At 36.8% G+C, this 22,078-nt stretch overlaps 1 protein-coding gene across 1 annotated transcript in view; it reads left to right on the top strand.

Annotated features, from left to right (window-relative positions):
- Nucleotides 1-2,087: 2,087 nt before the first annotated feature.
- nos1apa (nitric oxide synthase 1 (neuronal) adaptor protein a) overlaps nucleotides 2,088-22,078 on the top strand; it is a 194,069-nt gene continuing 174,078 nt past the window's right edge. Inside the window, exons 1-2 of the mRNA XM_055214413.2 lie at nucleotides 2,088-2,662; nucleotides 2,967-3,038. Of these exons, the coding sequence (XP_055070388.2) occupies nucleotides 2,558-2,662; nucleotides 2,967-3,038 (177 nt within the window). The 5' untranslated portion in view covers nucleotides 2,088-2,557. The remainder of the gene's footprint in view (nucleotides 2,663-2,966; nucleotides 3,039-22,078) is intronic.

The raw sequence follows: 22,078 nt of genomic DNA, 5'->3' as shown, positions 1-22,078 counted from the left end.
ACAATGAAGAAAAGCAGCCCATAATAGGAACTCTTTCAATGCTGTTTTAAAAGCATGTCAGGTTGAGACCTTAAGAAGCTGGTTAATAAAATGTCAATAGTAGGCTACATTTACAAAAATCTAGACAAAGGGTGATACTTTTATTTTGATGATGCTAAAATATATCATTGTTTGGCTTATTTTGATTTTTCTTTATCATAAACATAATTACCAAAGTTACATAAAACAAATATTGTTTATACTGTACACAGTGATATGAACCTATTTCAAGAGGTACTACTATATGGGTCATTTACATTTTGACAACTTCATTGTGGTACTTATAAAATATTACAATTTTATTCTTAGTTTTGCTAGGGAGCTCAAATATGTTTTTATATACATTGACAAGTATGATAAAGCCAACAACTACTGAACTATTACAACTACTGTAATTTGACCACTTTTAGTTCATATATTGCAGTGCAGCGCCCCTCTGTGGCTTATTTTACAGAGGAAACTCTGCTGCTAATGTAAAGCTTTTAATGCATTAAAAGTTCTTAGTTACTTAAATTACTGTTATTAGCATTGGTTTTAATTCTGTTGTCTTTAAAATATAATTTTATATACTCTTAAAAAAGACGATTTTTTTTCCACACAGCAAAGTGTCAAAAAGGGACAAACCCAGTCACTTGGTTAAAAATAACCCAGAAAATGTATATTTGACCCAACAATGGGTTAAAAAACACAGACTTTTGGGCTAAAACATCCCAGCATAGGTTAAATTACAAACAAAGGGTTAGGTTTGTCCCTTTTTAGCCCAATGGTGGGTTGACTCTTACAAAAATGAACCATGCTTTTACTACAGTTAAAACAAACAAAAGGTTACTGTAGTAAAACCATGGTTTTGCTAATAGTAATCAATAGTCTAAAAATGCTGGGTTATTTTCAACCCAGCATTAGGTCAAAAAGGTGTGAGCCAAGCCTGGTGGGTTGTAATTTAACCCATGCTGGGTTGTTTCAACCGAAAATGCTGGGTTGTTTCAACCCATTGTTGGGTCAAATATAAACATTTTCTGACAAACTAAATTTCAACCCAGCTGCTGGGCTCGTCCCTTTTGGATGTACTTATGCCCCCCCCCCCCCCAAAAAGGTTACTTTTCCTAAGGGGAAAAGAACCCAGCATTTTTAGAGTTTATTATTTTATATATATTATTTTAAGGTTAAACAGGTCACAACAAAAAGAAAACGTTTTAATTTTCTTTGGCTAATATTTAACAAACTGAATAAAGAAATGTCCTCAAATCATACATTTAAAAGGCATCATGATCTCCTAAGTGTAAAGAGTCAAACAGGCAAACATTTAACATTTCTATTATCTTAATTCTTTGAAAATTTGACACAGTGAGAAAAGTAGGGGCCCCAGTTTTATGACAAATTTATAAAATTCATTAATTTATCATTTATCACCTAAAAAATAAGGCTACTAAGTTAACCAACAGCACTACATTGTATAATTTAATATGTTTTGTTTAATTAAAATTTAAGAATGATTTATCTTATGTCATAAATTATCATCCAATGGGGGGGCACGAGTGGGTGCCCCACAAAAAAAATTTGAGAACCACAGGGCTACAAGGCCCACACTACTATTCACATTTGGGGCCACTATTAAAACACAAACAACACAATAAACACAAATTCAACTATAGGAATTTTGTTTAAAAAAAAAATACAAACAAAAATACATTAAAACGGTTAAATTTTTAGCATCTTCAAAGCAGTCACCTATCTCCTATAATTTGGAGCATGTATTCTTGGCTTTTTATTAACTATCATCCGATGTACTTTTTAACAAACAATAAATCTAAATCCTAATAAATGTATTAATCAGATCAAATCAAAAGTTTTAAGGTCATGTGTAACATTACCTCACAGTCTATGGAAGTTACCCAAAACTGCACAGCGCAGCTTTCGAATTGATCTCGCGATACTTTGATGTCAAACCTTGATCTATCTGCGCAGCGCCACATGAAGTCGAGCACACCTGAAAACTTTCCTTACAGTACCGAAGCTCTCCACCAGGTGCCACCCGTTGCTTTCCATTTTGTCCTTTTGGAGTCGAATATGAAGCGGTTTTTCTCCTCCTCCAAAACCTGCGCCGAAGCCGTTTTCCAATGAGAGCAGGTGGAATTCCCCCATTCAACCAATGGCGCTCTGCCCTCGCGACAGGGATGTGTGGGCTCGGTTATGGCGCTGCTGTGAAGTTGTTGGAAACGGGCAAGCCCAGGAAGCAGGATTTTAACACTACTACACAAGCTAAAGCTCCGGGCTACCAGCTCGAGTGGGAACAAGTCAGCGAATGAGTCGGATTTTGTAACGCACGCACCTTTCCGACGGGGAAATACACGCGACGGCGGATTTCGATTGTGGTTTTAACAAAAGTTGCTCTGTCTGTGAGAAATAAGAGTGACCTCGGGCTGAGAGAAAAGGCATGTATTGCAAGAGTTAGATTGAGTACTGACACCCCTCGAGCTGTTTTTTGTTTTCAACTGAGGTGAAACTCGGATCTGTCACCATGCCTGCCAAAACAAAGTATAATTTAGTCGATGATGGACACGATTTACGGATTCCTTTACACAACGAGGAAGCATTCCAGCATGGGATTAATTTTGAGGCAAAGGTAAATGTCCTTTAATATTAAGATGTCTTTATCAGACACGTATGTTGTGGCTGTTAACTATTGGTTAGAAATCCTACATAATAAATAACTAGAATAAGAATTAACTAACTAATTTATGCTGCATGTTTTGCAAATCATGTGTCCACATTTAAAGTTATTTTACCACTTGTTTACATTCCGTATCGTTGCCATTGAGCGAGCGAGTAACGTTACAAGCGAATTTTAATAGCATATTAATGTCTATTAACCTCAGTTTTCACACAATTAATGTAATAAATGCAACCATGCTGTCTTTCATTTTCAGTATATCGGTAGTCTGGATGTGGCTAGACCCAATAGCCGTGTGGAGATTGTTGCGGCCATGAGGCGAATAAGGGTGAGTTTTATCGTACCTGTTTACTTTAGTGCTTCCTGAAGAAGATTAAACTTAAAGTCATTATGAAGTCTCAGTAATTATATTCCCAGAAATTGGAAAGAGTTGCTATGCGACCTAACGTTAGCCCCTGATATTACGCACGGGTGGTCTTTAAAAGCCTCGGGCGACAATCAAAACACAAAAGCGGGACGGAACAAGCAGCAAATTGCGTACAAAATGAAAGATTGTATGTATATCGATAACCCTGTCAAAGTTTGTGTGATACACGTGCAAGCCCTGTTGTTAAAATCGTCGTTGGCATAGCAAAACCTTTGACCATTTCGAGTGTGTAAACAGAGAGGGTCTTTGAAGTGAGGGTCCTGTGTTGAAAGCACTTAAAGGGCCCATTTTGGCGCCCACCAGTCATTTGGGATGTAAATTCATTAGCTTCCTATGTGTCTAGACCCCCGACAACAGATATGTTTCTGTCAACTGTTTGTAGATGACGTGTATAAAATATTGCTGCATTTTAAATGAGCTGGTTTATCAAAATTTTTTACACATAGCAGTTAACTTTTACAGATGTGTGGTTTTTACTTTTCATTCATGCTTTTTTTTGCTGACTTTTTTGTAGTAATACTGTTTTATTTAATGATAATGTATTTTATGTTCACATACAGTGCAACAGCATTTTCAAAAATGGGTTATAATCTTCCTCTCCACTTGTGCAATACAGGAAGAATGCTTTTCCAAAAAACTGTGTTTTAATTTCCTCCCCCTAACTGGTTGTACAAGTCCGAGTGTGCCGGACTGATAATATCAAAGCTATCTTATGACGATTCGTACGTATTTTATGAGGTTGCTGCTTCGTATAAATGATTTCGACCACATTCGTACAGTTGGGGGCAGAATTCCGGTATTGTTTTATGACAATCATACGTTTTTGTACAATTCATTTCGTACAAATGAATATGAATTATAGCCAACTCGCGTAGAAATTCTCATTAGATCAAGCTGATATTATTGGTTGGCTACAGAAATGACAGCTATGATTAATCTCTTTTATTGTTGATATGGGATTGTTTTACCGGTGTATTTAATCTAGGTGTCTACTTCCTTTGGCTGTTGATTTGAAAGTTTTTCATTGTTCGACCTGAGTGTACTATAGCAAGTGTGCGGTTTAAAGTAATGAAAGGTTTTCTTTTTCCAACATCCTGGATTCCAGCTTGGCAGCACTCCTCAGGTGCAAATGAACCTATTAACCTTTTCAGTTTGCTGGACCCCTGCAGTAGTTTGTCAGCGGCTGTTGGTAGAGAGACTTCCATATACACATTATAAACAGGGAAATACTGGCAGTGATTTAAAGATTAAGTGGTAAAGCGCTGCTTTAGTAGCGCAAAAGGTGGTGGGTTTGATCCTAGGGAATTTGGGAACACATACTGATGTATATTTTCTAATGCACTTTGGATAAAAGCATCTGCCAAATGGATAAATATAAGGTTACAGACAGGAAACCTATTGTTCTGTACCTTTCTTCCTCCCTCAGGTTTGTGTGATGATAGCGTTAACTTGCAATGCATTCAGTCTGTATATTGTAATTGCTTTTTGTTATTAAACCATATTTAATTGTGCTCTTCAGAATGTGGATTGTGTTTATTGGTTTGCACCTAAATCCTGTTGGCGGAAAAAAAATATCATAATTGTTTGGTCCTGTTTAAATTATTTCACAAGCAGTTTAGCATACAGGCTCTTTTTGAATTCTCCAAAATGATTAAAGTAGACTTTATAACATGTAGTAACATCAAGGACATCTCCATAACTACATGTGACTCCTAATTTGTCATATTTTTTAATGCGCTACTTTAAAGTTTTGGAAATGTGATGTGAAAGCATATATAAGAGTAATAAATACTGCATTGTGTAAAGCCGACTGTAATCTAGTTTCATTGCGTCGCAGAATAAAATTTCACTTCCTTTTTTTTAATGCGTCATGTTCTGTGGACATTTCACACTGTATCTAAGAGCTATAAGAGCTGAATCATGAAAGCTTTTTGTTGGCTTTAGGAAATAATTTCTGGTCTACCTTTTGATCTTAATTGCTTTTAGCATGATGAAAGAACATGGACTAAATAGATTGCAGAAAGTCTTGAAAGAAGAAATTAGTTGGTTAAACTTCAATCAGATTACATTGATGCATTCGGCTGATGTTTTTATCCAAAGTGACATACAGTGCATTTGAGGTATGCGTTTTATTAGTGGCTGCATTCCTGCAGGAATCTAACCCGTGACTTTAAAGTTGCTAGTGCCATTCTGTACCTGTTGAGGTATCAGACTGAAAAATGTAATAGATGAGATCAGCTACCTTAGACAGGGTTCCCACACCTTAGTTAACTTCAAATTTAAGGACCTTTCAAGGACTTTCCAGGTCCAATACCCTCAAATGCAAGGACTAAATGTGGGGACAGATTTCAAGACAGAGCAAGGTTACATCGTCTTACATTTTAAGATACATTGCTACAGTTCCCTTTTGAGGGAACTCGTGCTGCGTCACTGTGGTGACACTTTGGGGACGCCTCCAGGGGTAAAAGCATCTGAATATGTATATCAAATTCAACCAATGGTGAGACTTGATGACAAAGACAGGGTGAAGCGGGAGCCGGGAAGTATATTGCTATCTGAAATATTGCCAAAGACGGCTTTACAGGGACGCAGAAAGTATGGCAAGGGAGACGCAGCGTCTCGTTCCTTGCTCAGGGAACAACAGTTACATACGTAACCCGAGACGTTTTCATGTGTCAAACACAACTATGCAAAAAAGCATTTTGGTATGAATCAACATTTGCATACAGAAGATAAAAGCATTTAAAGCAAACAGTTTAGTATGTGTGCTTAAAAAGTCTAGAATTGTAATGATATTATCCTACACTACACAGGGAATAATATGGATTTTTTTTTCAGAAAACTTCTCGCATAAAATAGATTCAAGCACTTTCAATGACCTGTAACAATGTATGTATATTTTCAAATACTTCCCAGGGCCTTGAATTTTTCCTCCAGATTCACAAACTTTCAAGGATTTCAAGGACCCGTGGGAACCCTGCTTAGACATTCTGGCCACTAGTTCAGATTTAAGGCAATATTTTCGCAAAAATAACAGCTGCTAGTAAGTAGACTGCTGTGCAGGAAAGGGTGATTTGAGTCCATTGGGGAATTAAAATGCTTGAAGCCAACAATTACTGGCAATTTTCACCACACCCAAATTCTATTTACCACTATAATGAGCAGTAGTCACAAATGTTTATAGCAAAATTGTGTTTTATGTGGTCTAAAGAATGTTTGTTATCATTAAATTATCTAATAGCAAAATTTGCATAAAGACATTTTCTTTAAACAGGGTACCACCATGTGTTTTGAGGTTTTTATTTAGTTACACGCTTTATAGTGATTGATTATTTAGTCTGCCAAACATGCGGCCTTTTTAAGATGCACTAAATTTTACAGAACTTCAAGATGATGCTGTTGGTATTAAATCTGTCCTGTTTAGCCTCAAGCTGTCCATAACTTTTTAAGTCCCTTCTTGTAATCTTTTTGTCCAGCAGTAACTCTGGAAATTCAGTTAAGTAGCAGTAGAGTTTTGTTTAACGCACGAGTGTGACAAGTCCATTTAGTGGGGTAAAATTATAGCCTTATCTAATCATTTACTCTGGCTTTCTTGAATTACATTTATGAGATGCCTAGCAGACGCCCAGTTACCAAAACCCCGGTCACAAATTTTTCAGGGAGATGATTAGCATTAAGTAGATGTTGCTGTCATATTTGGAAAGTAGATTTTATGGGCTTGCATTGGCTTTCGTAAAAGCTTTCAGACTCGTTTGCATAGCCTGGTGCACTTTGCTCTTATTGCCGGGTCTCAAATTTATTGCAATGTATACTGTTAACCTTAAGATGGTCAAAGCGCACTCCTTGCAGAAATGATGACACATTGCACTTAGAAATTGACTTGAATTAATTGACTGGTTAAGTGATGTTGTGAATGGGATATTTTTTCAGTCTACATTGTGGAAGTAGGAATTGCTACCTGGGTGATTATGAAGCTGAAGTGCATTTCTTTATAGATTAATATTAAAAGTATGTTGCATTAATTTTGTTTTTATTGTAGTTAACATAAAGAAAGTACAAACTTGTGTTTTGTATAGAGATGACAGGAAACTAAAGGGTGGAGAGAGGGGAGTAGGACCGGCAAAAGCTGCCAAACAGGGTCTCGAACTCGGGTCACCGAAAGCGTGTCTGCGCTGCGTGTCAAAGCACTGCCCACTACAGCAGCATCTCTCTGACCTATAACTAGGGGTGGAACAATACATGTATTCGTTTCGAACCGAATCGGTACGGGGGTCACGGTTCGGTGCATGAATTTAAACGGAGAATACACGGTATGAAAATAAAAAAAAACTTGCGTGCAAAATAATTAATGTAATGCGGAACTACTGTTAGATCCGCGGGTTCTTTATGGACAGCTAATCTGTTGCCCCGCTTTAGCTCTGAAGCTCTGATTGGCGCCGATGCAGCCGAGCTCCGCCTATGTATGCGCTCTATCAGAGCCCGTCTACATTCCATGTATGTATCGCTGCAGCCCGGAGACTGCAAGTGGGAAGAGCTTACGCCGCAGGTGGGAGGAGCTAACGCCGCAAGTGGGAGGGATTTCAGAAATGTGCAAGTAGGAGGAGTTTACGCCGCAAATGGGACGGCGGTGATTGAGAATGACAGGAAGTAGCGACAGTAATGAAAATAAACGATCAAATATCACGCTCCTCATCATGGTCTGATTTCTTACAGCTTTGTTATTATTGTGTGTGTCCAATACCACTCACTGTCAATGATGAGGTCACGTTTTACACCTTTTTTTAAACTTAAAGTGATGGCGTTTTAAATTCATCAGGCTGTAGGCCTTATTCAAACACATTTCTGAAGCTCCATATATCAATATCAAGTAAATGAACATATTAAAATGTGATGCAACTGGACAGTGAAGTGAATGTCTAAATACATGAAAAACATGTGGCTAATGTAAAATAAAGTTACCATCCATATTTACTGCATTTTGTTTTTTTTTAAATAGCAGACTAATGTTTTTCTGAACGTATTACACATATATTACATTTAAATTATTTTTTCAATGAATAAAATCATGTACAAGTCACTCAGAATTGTTGGCAAAAGTGTTTGTTTTATTTTATTATTTTTAGTCTTTGTAAGGAAACTATATCAGCTCATTAGAACTGATCTGCATGCAGTCAAATCTGCAAAATCCAGGGTGGAAGGTTTTTGAATAAATGCCCTGGAGTTCACCTCGCTTTCCCTTCCCAGCATAACCTGATGGATACACAAGAAGCACAATAAGAACTAGGGTTTATAACTATGTGACAGTGAACATTTACAAACATTAGGAACAATTTCTCAGCTCTGTAGGTCCATGCCATGCAAGTGAATGGTGTCCAGAACTTTTAAACTCCAAGGGATGATATAAGTAAATTAGATTTTTAGTTTTCCTTTAGACTAACAACTAGTTTATTCATCACCAATTTACACAAAAAGTACCAGGTGTGCAGCAAACACGTGGAGAATGAGTACATCTTCCAGAAGAGCTGTTTGTAGTGAGATGACTTTTTTCCAGCATGTAACACCTGAGGTGAAAAAATTCACATAACATTTAACATTATCAATGATGTTCTTGTTATGCATTTTATTTTTTAATGTCAATATTTACTTTCTAGCCATAAGAAGTGTGCCTGATTCTTGAACTTGTCATCCCCAACTATGTCCCTGAACCTTGAGCAAGCCAATGACAGGGTCGTGTAGGCAGCATCTTCTTCTTGAAGAACAACTTCAAGCAGTATGTTCTTCAGCAACGCTCCTGATAACTGAAAAGTTAGCACAGGCCGTTACATTTTTTTTAAAAAGCACATTATATAACATTGAACTTCCTTGAAGATGAAGCATGATGGACGGTCATCATCTTTTAACAGTTCATCCTTAAAGAAAAATATAAGTGGATTAAAATTGTTCTATGATACACATTTTAAATCATCATTGCAATTGATTATGCAAAACAGAGGGCACAACTGGGGTTTGGTCTGCTGAAATGAATTATAGTTACATAATTTGAAACCCAGCAAAGTATATGTATTTTGTTTTATAGCAAAGTTCTTACTTTCATATGCAAGTTCAGTTTTTTTCTTCCCCTAGGTTTCAGGGAGTGCAGAGCATTCTTCTTCTTCTTCTTCTTCTGAAAGAGAATTAGAATAAAAACGTGATAAAATTATCCATTAATTTTTTATTTGACAAAAATATCAGCAAAATATAAAAAGCTGACAATACCAGCTACAACAGCTCATTTTCTCTTTCTCCCATGTCTTCCACAATTTGATTGTCATGCAACAAAAACAAATAAAGTAAGAAATAGAACAAGTTCAATATCAAAATTAATTAAATGCAAGGATGCATTACATAGATTACAAATTACAGTAAAGACTTTTGTAAATATAGAAACAATCGAATTAATGGTCCAATTTTAAATTATTCACCAATGAATACAAAAACATTTCAAAATCTTGCCAACCCCTAATAGTATTAAGAACAGCTATTAAAGGAGTTTGATAGAGCAAGTAGTGTTTACACCTGCTGATTTTTATCATCACTGAAACACTCTTTTCACTCAAAGTGTCTGCAGAATATATTTTTACTGAAATAGTGTTATGAGCGAGTCACTAAGTCATTCCGTTCCATGTCTTCCCAAAACAGTTTACAGACTGAACAAGATTTCTTCACTTCTTTAAGAGTTTCTTAAAACACCACGTTAAAAGTACAGCTAATTTTTCACACTTACTTAATTTTCAAGCAAGATGGCACACCACCATTTTCCTATGTTCTTCATGTTTAGCTGTGTACATAAAGTAATGAATTAGTACAATTTTCAATTATATTAAAATGCATAAAGCTACAAAAATAAATACTTACTTCAGTGAAGTCAAACTTCTGTCCCAGAATAACATACAGTGCATACTATAATATGGAAAGACACACCAAAAAAAGTTAAATGGTAACAGCAATTGATTTCATCTCGATGTTCCTCATTTACAGTACGTACTTGCCATCAAGACAAACACTCCAGTTATTTGACAGCCTTTGTCCTGCATTGTCCTAGCAATGAAATCAGACACACCATAAATTATTAATTGATGTGATAAACACACAACAACTTGTAAATTAAGAACTTTATACATTACAGCAGAAGCTGTGATCATAGTCATGTGGAACATCAAAAAATATCTTTTACTGATAAGTGAACCTAAAACACAATAACATGCGTTTCACATTTATTTCACTGATGGTTATGAGTAATACATTTTATAAAATAATTATGATATGAAAACAAATGTTTCAATTACATTACATTACATTACATTACATAACATTATGGATTACGCAGAAAAAAAGCATAACTACAATGAAAACTTTTAAAAATTAAAAGTTTTAAAAGAATTGCATGCATTGTACAATTAAATTAGGAGTTGTAACGTTATTGTAATATCAAATCCATTTATAAAACGTTTAAGACGTTTACAATTTGAAAATCAATGCAGACCTAAAACGTACAAAAATTACACAACCACAATACCTTATTATTATGGTCTTCAGAATCCATAATCTGGAGAGCAAATTGTAGAAATGGAATGCAGAAAAGATTTTGTCATCCACGTTACAGATTTTGTAATTTGTGTGCTAATAAAAAAACTACAGAAATGTATCTGGATACACTTTACCCTTATCTTTTTTAATACATCAAGACTAAAAACAGCGTACAAACGCCATTATAAAATGGTCTTCTTCAGAACTTATAATGCTTTTTTACAAAACTAAAAACTGTAAAGCAAGCTTACACCTTCATTTCAACGACACGCTAACATGTGAAAGCGGGTTTCTTCTTTGTTTTCTGATCGATCGCAACAAAACTTACACATTAGCGCCACCAACTGTGGAGCATAAACCAATAGCTGCTACAGGTGATATAAATAAACCAATCAAAATCCTCTGGAAGTTTGTACAGCCCACTTGCGGGTAAAGCTCCACCCACTTGCTGCTAACCCACCCATTTGCAGCTGGCTCCGACCTCCGTTTATACCCAACTCCTACATTCTGGCACTCTGCAGTTTTTTGTCAGGTTCACGGTCCAGTGAGTGAAATAGCAGCGACAGCGAGTATGGCAAATGGTGGTGAGGATCCGCCGGCCCCTTTAAGATCGCAAGTTTGGCAAAACTTCAGTTTTCCAGTCAGTTACAATAGTACAGGCGAGGGAGTGGTGGAAAAGACGAGGACAGTGCGTCGGCGTTGTTCAGCAGTTGTTAGGTATGTGAGTGGAAATACATCTAATCAGGGTTTTCAAGTCTCACGCATTCACCTTGACAAACACGCATTTCAGTCAGTTCAAATCTCACACTTTGTATTTCTCACGCTGAAAAGTAGGAGATAAATAGTCCTGCTATATACAACAGGCATACGCAGGGCAGTTCTGTCCAGTTCAGCTGCTTTCAGTTTTTTAAGTGTGCTAAACTTTACGCAGCGCCATCAGCGTCAGAGTACCGCGAGAAATCTTGCGGAGGAGGCTGATTTCAAATCGCTCTCGCGTTACTCTGACGTCATCCACTTGTCGTTTCTTGCAGCGCCTCGTGAAGTCGTACACACCTATTAATTCATCCTACAAGCCTATTTTTTGTTCTTTAGTACATTGATATGAAATAAAATGTAATTTTAAAATGTATTTAGGTAACACTTGTAATACATTTGAACCCCTATTTGTATGAAAGATGAGTACAAGATTACTTAAAGTGGTATATATTTTTGAAATACGAGATAGTATGTTAAATGCATTTCAGTTCATATTCATGACATCTCAAAATAACACTGATAAGGACACCTATGTTTTTAAGATTAGCTTAAAAAAAAAATGCCTTCTTCGTTTTTGTTTTGCTTTTTTCCTCCATTGTACCGAAAGTGAATCGAACCGTGAAGCCTGAACCGAGGTACGAACCGAACCGGGACTTGTGTGTACCGTTCCACCCCTACCTATAACCTATTATAAAGATTAATCAATAATATCGAACAAATTGCCAGTCTCTAATCGTATGTTGATATTGCAGTATTCCTTAAAGTATTGTGTTAAAATTGTCATAACCAACATAACGTATATGAAAGCAAAAAGGTCAAGAACAGCTTGCTAATGACTCGTTATTGATTTTCCATGTCCCTCCTACAGCTTATTTTAACTGTGCCTCAGGCTGAACCTTCAAACAACAAAGTTGTCTGTTGTATAACAAGTTTCCTAGAATTTAAAATGTATTTTATGTTATATATGAGACAAATATTTACCCATTCCCCTTTCTCCCACGATAACAGAATTTGTAAAAATTGAAAACTCAAAAAATATTTGCTGTTGTTTGCCAGGGTTATTTGTTACGTCACAAAATAGATGATGTTTCATTTTAGAGTAGGACAGCGATGCCTCTTGAGATCAAGCCCTGGAATTGTTGGCTGGGATCCATTGTGTTGACATGCTCCATTTTGCCTCCAAAGGGCCTCTTTGAAATTTCAAAAAGGTCTCTTCATCCTCCCTGCCTAACATCTTCTATGTCGCACCGACCAGTGGCTTAACAACAAAGCCGGAGGATACTCGAGCCCGTCCCTTGCTTTACCATAGTAACGGAGAACAGTAAATTGACTCATAACTCTCTTTCTTACCCCTTGAGTGTATTTTCATTGTAACCACAAAGCCAGATTTCACCTTGAGCACCACACATTCTTTATTGTGAGACCTTTTACTTTAACTAATGAAAATTCTGGTCTAATTTGATCTGTTCTTTTCATTAACATCTTCAGTGGCAAAAAGGTATAATCCTGCTCTTGTTTTTTATATTATTTTTTTGTTTCTCTGAGGGTGAAAGGACTGATCGCCTCAGAGATAAATTCAGAAAGCAGGCTCTGTTGGGTATTGAATGTACCAAGGACGGCCTTGGTTAATAATGTGTTCTAAGCCAAGAAATAAATTAAAACGGTGTAAGACAACATCTCCACTTGATGCGGCATCTTCATGTACATTCTACCCCATCAATAAATCCCTCACCTGTTGATTGATTCATGGCTCATTTAATTTAGAGATCTGTGATTTTATATTACTTAACCCTAGTTTTCAGGTTTTTGAATGCAGGTTGTTTAACACTTCAGGTCCTATTTAGTGATGACTTTTCCTCTGATGTAGTTGTAGTCAATGGAGATTGGACGGTGATTTAGTGTTGTGGCATGGTCTCTGTTTCTTTGAGGCTCTTTATAACTCTGTTTCTAGTCTTAGCGTTCAGCCCACTTGATGCCCTGGGGTGATTTACTGTCTTGGTGTGTTTCTTTGAATGTTTATTAGGTCCGGTGTGGTCTTTGTTTTCAGAGTAAAGAAATGGGATTGGTCATCAACGCACAAAACCTGACATTTTTGTATGGGTATTTAGCATATATTACCAAAAAAGTGTGATTTTAGTGTAAGAATCTTTTTCTTTTTTATTTGCTACACTGTTAAAAGTGAAAGATGCTCTACTTACCTGATAACACCTAACATATTTAAACAATTTCACTTTAAACTGAGAAAATGTAAGTTAAGTTAAGAAAAAACGTCTAATTTTTAGGTGTTACCAATTGAAGTAAAAAGTTTATCCCACTTTTACTTTTCACAGTGTATGTATGTTCCAGAAATACTTTTTAACTTTCATTGTAATGTGCCTATATGGTCTGTTATATTTTTTTCTAACATTTTCTTTTTTTTGTCTTTATGCTTGCCATATTTAATAATTTCAACACTAAAGGGGTGTTAACATTATAACGACAACTATAAAAAAAAATAGTTTAAAGGGGTGGTTCAATTGTATTTCATGCATTCTGAGTTATTAACACAGTTATGGTACATTCACACGGGGCGTAAGCGTTGACGCTTCCCATTCACTTTTAATGTGTGACGTCATGCATTGCCAAACTGAATTGTGGTTCCGTCGGCGCCCCATCAGTGCCGTTGCTCACGGCAAAAGTAGAACATTTCTCAACTTTTAAAGCGGCAACGCGTGCGTCAGTCAATCAGATCGCCTTATGCAAATAACCTAGGCAGAGCCAGCCAATTACGTTTATGGAAGACTGGAGCATGTGTACCGGCCACTGTGAGTGGCTGTTGGCCACTAGGCTTGTCGCAATAGTCGGTGAAACATAGATCACTTGCCCACCGCGACACCGTCTTTCACCTTCGTTTTGATATTTTCTTGTAATTAAATCATTAGTTTCGTTAGAGAGAGCAAACACTAACTGAATGTGTCTGCTGCCTGAATTCAGCGGAGCTGAACACGCGTCACGTCACATAGCAGCAGGTGTCAGATTTAATTTATTCCTTTCAGATTGTGCGAGGTGAGCTGACTGACCAGACGATGGCATTCAAGCAGCGCTTTATGGAGAAGTAGCCAGTTGATCTGCGGTTTCTGTGAGAATTAAATGCGCACATTGACTCAATCACTTAATTAAACCAGCTGTTGCACTCGCATTGCACGCAAATTCATACGCGATTAACGCAGCGTACGCAAGCGCTGCATTTAAACAGTCGCGTATTCAAAAGTGAAAGTAAAAAGCGTATGTCTGCATTCTAATTTATAAGCCCCTCCCACACGGTGACACCGGTAGCACCGGGTTTTTCACGCGCTGATTAACCGGTGGGAAAATTCTGTCACTGCAGCAACCCCATTGGCCACGCTTCAGACAAGCCTTCCGTTAAGCGTTAACGCTTACGCCCCGTGTGAATTTACCGTTATAGAGTTGTTTCCTCATGCTAAACGTAGGCAAAGTGTCAAAAAAGCAGTTGGGCGTGTTACAGAGTGTTTCTGTGCCGTTCTGTGCTGCGACTTTTTTTCAAAAATTTCAAACGTTTTTATTAAAGACAATATGCAATATTAGATATGAGTACTGCGCCTTGCAAGCTATTTAGTATAAAGTTATCGTTATCGTCCGATGGTGTGGTTGCTAATATAGTTATTGCTAACATTATAGTTATCATTTAGGGATGCACCGAAAGGAAAATTCTTGGCCAAAGCCGAATAAAATGATTTTGTTTTTCATTTTTCAAATTATTTTGCGGATTTTCTCACCAATGCACAAGTTACATTTTCAGATTGTCCTTTTTACTATATTTACTTTACATTATTTAACAGTAAAAAAAAATTAATATTTCAGCAGTCATTATAGGGCCTTTTACACCTGGTCACTTCTCTGATCAGCTATAGATAGACTGTTAAAACGGTTCCATTTTTATTCAAACACATAAATGAGTCTTTGCTAAACGGATATTAATTCGATCTTCTATTCCCGTGCAAAATGCAAATAACCTATTCATTACTCTGCCTTAAGAAACTTGCAACAACGCTTATTTATCAGCAAAGGGAGAGAGAGACTTCCGCAAGATTGACAGGATTTTGGGAGTACTTCGACTCGCCTGAAAAGTCCGCTCCCCTTCTCACTCTCATAATGGGAGAGGGAGGGTGTTACTGCGCCGAGTCGAAGTACTCCCAAAAGTGCTATTACGCCATAAAATATAGTTCCTCTTTTAAATCCGCTTAGAAAAGCGCTACGTTTTATTTTGTACCACCAAACTTGCTCGTATAACTACTTGTCTTAAATAGGAAAAACATTGATGTGTTTGGTCACTTCTAACTTTATCTCTAAATGGTACAATTAAATGAATGGGGCTAAGCTAAATGCTATTGAAGCGTCGCAGCGCGCTCCAGCGCTTACGTGCACGCACACAGATGATAGAGGGATGTATCAACAGTTCTTAGTTAAAGCAACACTATGTAGTTTTCATGTAAAATTGACTTACGTCTCCCCCATGTGGTTGAAAAGTGCAACAGTGCCTGGTATCAGACACTCTTCTACAGGCAGGGGGAGGGGCGGGGCTGTGTGCTCTACCCTCCACCTCGACTTTCAGAGTGTGCTTGTAGCAGCTAGGAGGCTGCTCAGGTTGCAGCAGCAGTAGAATTTGTCCAGTTAAAAGTTGTTCTATCACTGAAATAATTTTAGAGACATTATTTAAAGGTTGAAAAACTACATAGTGTGGTTTTAAGGTAATAACATATTTTAATATTGAAAATGAGTAGACTATTCCTTTAACTTGTTCTAGGAAGTTTTTATTACATACTGCTGACACTCTTCGTCGTACTATGACATGAGACGAAGAGCTAAAGTCTTTTATTCTCTGTGCTTGTGCATTCAGCAGAAAAATATGTTACCCAGGATCGCCGCTGTGTCTTTCTCTTAAGCTTCATGGTGTTCAGGGTGTCTTAATTTAAAAAAATAAAAATGAAACTTGTAGTTCTGTATGTTTTCGCGTCTTTCTCAGACACTTTAAAATGCTTTTACCAACATGTTTGCTGCATTTGTATGTCTCTTCTCTGAGCTGGGGACTATTTGATTGCGTCTTCAAAGACCTCATTGTTCGGTAAAATTTATTCAGCATTTTCATCTGTTAAGCCGAACACAGAATATTAGGGGTTTTTTTATATTTTCGGCCGAATAAGTTTGGTTGCCGAACATTTGGTGCATCCCTATTATCATTATAATGTGAACGGCCCTTTATTCCACTGTTTCTACTTTCTGACTGTTACAATTATTATTTGAAGGTGTTTCTTTTGAATCATTTTATTGTCGTTGACAGTATTCTACTGTATAAATATATTTTCTGTCATAATTACCTGCAATTGCTTTTGGAATCTATGTGCTGCCTTGGATTAGGTCTAAATGCAACAAAATGTAGAATGAAAATCTCTGTGTCATTATCCAAAATCAATCTGCCAGGCTGTTTTGCTGTGTGAATTATTGAGCGAATGGGCAGTATAGAGTTCATGTCAGTAAGCTGTCAATGGGCCAGCAGTTACAAATACCTCTACGATTACATTCATTTTCTCAGTAAATCAAAGCTGCTTTATAATATAAATTTTTAGGGTACAATGTGTAGCTTAAAGAATGCAATTTTAAGGGCAGTTTTTAGGCAAAATAAAATTAAATACATTTCTGTCTGTAAGTATGACATAAAAGCAAGCTAATATTTTAATAAAGCAATAAATTTAGTATGTGATATATGACAATGAAACGCATATGGTTACAGTATAGGTTAAGTATTCATTAGTGTCATTTACTCTGCCTTAAGATAAGTATTGGCATGCCAAAGCTTGTTTAATGCTTTTACAGTAATTATATACATATATAACCATAATCGCAGCGCAAATTATCTTCTGTCTAAAGTCTTTCCAGACCTGTCATATCAAACTGTTTCTCAAGGCATGTAATTTATTTTGCACTTCCTTTTATAGTCATCAACGCCTTATAGAAGCCTCTACAATAGATTGATATTTTTCTTGTTTTGTTCTTTAAACGATTTTATTTAGGTTCAGCTGAGCAGTTCTTCCTTCCACATTTAAAGCTTCAGTCATAACTGTATCATCTATAATTTGTTCTCCTATTTTTACAAACACTATCAAAGAACACCTCATTAGGATCAAAAATCACTGTTCATTTTCCTTTTTTAATGAAAAGCATTCTTGAACCCTTTGAAGCTTTTAATTTGTAATGGATAAACTTAGCCAGAAGATTTGATGGTTGATCACCAGCAGTTATAATACCTATTACGTTTAAATGGGCAGTTAATGCTGTGATTGGCAATAGGCATGGGCCGCTATGAGATTTTGGCAGCATGATCACCTTAAGCAAAAACACCACGGTTTCATGGTGTTGCAGTATTGCCATTGCAACACTAAAATGTGTTTTTTTAAACGTCTGTATACACAAACAACTACTTTTCAACTGGACACAATACATTTTATTTTTATCCAACATACAACATGTATGCCAGGCAAACATAAGGCCTTAAATATAATATTCGTTAAAAAATATATAAAAATTATACAATTAAAATGTATTAATATCAATACTATTTAATGTAAACATCAAATCAATTACATGACTTAAAATGTAACTAAATTTTGTGTAAACACAGCTTATACTTTGAAAACGGTATCACATAAAATTTTAGTGGTTTCAAACCTTGACTCTTTAAAACCTCGGTATACCTTAAAACCGGTAACCGGCCCATGCCTAGTTGGCAAGCAGCTTATTCTGATGTTATGGACTTAAATAACAGCTGCTGGTTTGCATTATTTGTGCCAGTTTTGTTTTGAGCAAATTTGCTTCAAAATTAATTTCACCTTGTAAGAATAGGATCTCAACTATTATATGGCTGCACAATACATAGATAAAAAATAAGATTATGGCATACTATTAAACGTCATGAAAAGTGTTCATTGCAACATTATACTCACATTACAACAAAGGTTGCAGTGGTCGGATATTTGAACAAAAATTTTCATTGTGCGCATTAAAGCGATAGACCTTTCTCACAACTTCCGTATTTATGACCGGAAATACGCAATCGTCGCGGAAATCTACCTTACTCCGCAGTCAAGGCAATGTAAAAAGCTGTATCTGTTCCATTAATTCCCTGTTGATGGTGAAGTTAAACAGAAATGAATTCAGGCTATCCGGCGAGATTAAGGACCTAACTTCACCATAAGAAAGGGGAGCACTTATGTATGCAGCAGACAGTTCACTAAAGACGACTACATTTTAGGGCTCACTGGTCGCCGCTTGCAACCAAATACTGTCTCTACCCATTTTTCTTGGAACGAGTTCACCCCGACAAACAAACATACGATCACAGACATTACCAGACAAAAATGTTAACTGATAGGTAGTCTATATCATCTACTATACATACATTATGTGTAAGTGGACAGTGACACGTTAATAATGTGTCGTTTTAGTTAACAGTTCAGTAACAGTTAGACTCGCTCTCTACTTACCTAGAAATTTATGGACAAATTCTTCATGGAAAAAGTTTTCCTCCATTAGTTGTGTCACATCAGCAAATGTAATATTTGGCAAATCCATTAACGAAGCTGTGTAGACTCTTTGATCCATTTTAAACTTGCCCGGGTTTATGTTTTTCTAGTGTGTTGACACTTGACAGGAACTCCGCTTTCACGACAATTACGTATTTCCGGTTACTGTGAGAAAGGTCTATTGGGAATCAATGGCTTTCAATTTGGTCTGTAGGACCTTTTGCACTGGAGGAACATTCCTATAGAGGAAAGTTCCTATAACTATTTGCGTAAGTACCCATTTTTTGGCGTGTGCGCATTGCAGGAATGAAGAAAGATTTTAGTTACAGAAATGGCTTCTTTTGAGGACTAAATTACCTCCTGTTAGAATAGGATCTGACTCAATAAGAACTGCCAGTGTACATTGATTGGTTGAACGCGTACTCAGCTCTACTGTACAAAGCCTTTTTGCGAAAAACATGTAAACACACATTTTGTCACTTAATGTATACGTCTACTTTCTATCTCCATTGTCATGAAACCCATGACACACAGCAAAAACACAACTCGGCATACTTCATCCACCAGTTGATCATGTTTGTTGAATGCCATGTTTAAATGACGTCACTGTTGGCTAGCTTATGTCACAAGTGGATGATTGAATTAAATTAGTTTGTAAAATTAGAGAGACTTATATTAGAATGGTTTGAATGTGTGAAGTTTAGCAATCTTGTGCATGTTTCTAACCCATGATTCTAACCCATGACCTTGAAGATGTTTGCACTTTGCTCTACCAGACATCTGTGAGCTTGTGCTGAACCTCTAGGCATCAATAAAGTCACAGTGAATGCTTCTATGATTAAAAGTTAGATTAAGATTAAAAGTCTTCTATTATTGCATTGTTCAATTTTTTTGTTGTTTAAACTATTCAAAATCTGAATAGCAATTTTGCTTTTGTTGCTGCTAACTAATGTGAAGTTTGTATGTAAGCCAGCCTGATATCACGTGAATTCGTGTGCATTTTATGAGTTGGCTAATTTGTATGAATTCGTACGAAGTGAATCGTACAAAAACATTATCATAAAACAATCCAATAAGGAAACCCCACCAATAACCACAAAATCACAGGGGCAAAAGCAAATCGTACAAAAATGTCTGAATGTGGTTGTATGAATTAATGTGAATTAACCACCTTGTAAAACAAATTGTTTATGCTCAATCTTGTCATGTCCTGTATCTTTGGGGTAGCGTACTTAATGAATACTGTAATGTGTAAAGTCTTTTTAATCTAAATTCAATTAATCAAATAAAATGGATTGTACTATTATATAAAACAGTCGATAAGTATTAGAGCCCGACCAATAAAGGTTTTTGAAGGGCGATACCGATACAAATGTTTGTTGGTTTTAAAATCCGATAGATATATTTATTTATTTTTTTCAAAAACGCGAAACAAAACATTAACAGATTTCCCTAACATTAGTTATTTGTAGTTATTTATGAGTTTTAACTAAAATAATATGATAACTTGTTTCTTTTATTGTCTCGTGACCAACTCACCATGAACACACTTAATCGTTGTTCTCTCTGCCCGACTCTAGCTGGATCAGCAGGTTGCAGGATGTGTGGCGCCTTATACACGAGTGTTGCCAACAGGGAGGTTGTAGAGTGCCCTCTGGTGGACCAAACTATACAACGGCAACACTCATGACATGGTTGAAGGCTCTTTCGTCAGGGTTTTTTTTTATATTCATTTATCGCCATTATGAATGCCGATACCGATAGTTTGGAAAATGATAATCAGCCGATAATATCGGCCTGCCGATCTATCGGTCGGGCTCTAATAAGTATTGTCAAAGTCACACAGAGCTGTTGTCAAATTTGTTGTTTTCATAAATCTGCGGTTTGTGTTTCTCTGTTGGCAAATACACTGGAAGTGGGTGTCAACTGCAGGTGCAACAGATATACTTTTATGTACCAGTATGAATATTGTTCGAGAAGATGCAGCACAGAAACGATGATGAATGGACAGACATTTTTATATGGTAGCTGTAGAACTTTATAGAGCTATATCCATGAAACTGTACAGTTTATAAGACTAGTAGTTAACACTCCACAATGCACAGTAATGTAATTGAGGTGCTGTGTCCATCCCATTAATAAGCCATGAATAATAACTTTGTTTACACTAGAATGGTATTATGAACGCCCCTTTGTGTTTAAAGAGATAATGACATTGGCAGATGCTCTGTGATTTAACACATAGAGGAGGCATGAAACGGTAACCACTTTCCAATCACACCACCCAGCCCCCAAACCATATGCTCAAGCTGCACTGTTTAAGGGCTAGGATACACGAGCCATTGCAGGGAAGTTTGAAAGGGGAAAGGAAGCTAAAGAACAATGAGACAAACGGCACCTAGTTTGAGGGATGGGGTGTACATGTACGTCGAGCGGTGACTTGGGATGTTATCAGCGATTTGCCTTAAACATCAGGCCTGCCAGGAAGGAAGGAAGTGGATAGGGGACTTCACTAAAGTTTGCCTGGTCCAAGCTTTTGCTTGGATACACCAACAATGGTTTTGTTTGTAGGGATGACCACACCTATGACAACTGTCAGGGCAAAGAAAGTGCTTTATGAGCTACACTTGAAGATTATAATGTAGATATTGTATTACTGGTGCCATATTTAATTCTGTAATATATTTATATTCCAGTCATTTCTAAGTGTATTTCTTTCCTCTGTTATGAACTGAGACTGTAGCACATATATATAGTGAAGTGGTCACTGATCCTGAAACAATTTGCCCTCTCTGCACAATTGGTTGAAATGAGGGTTTACTGTCCTGCCAGGACTCATTGCATGTCATCTAGGAAGGTAGGCAGCCTTGCTGAACCTTCAGGGCATGTGTCGGAATTTAAACATCTCAGCAGTCTAGGAAATTATAGTCTACTTTGCTAGCTCCAGAAATATCACAACTTGTCCCGTACATTTTAATGATTTGAAACTCTTCAGTTTTGTCGCACTGGTGCACTGGGCGGGCAGTAATTGGGGTCATTTGC

The sequence above is a fragment of the Misgurnus anguillicaudatus genome, chromosome 8 (genome assembly GCF_027580225.2).
Source record: "Misgurnus anguillicaudatus chromosome 8, ASM2758022v2, whole genome shotgun sequence".
Lineage (NCBI taxonomy): Eukaryota > Metazoa > Chordata > Actinopteri > Cypriniformes > Cobitidae > Misgurnus > Misgurnus anguillicaudatus.
This window is presented reverse-complemented; position numbering and strand designations above follow the sequence as displayed.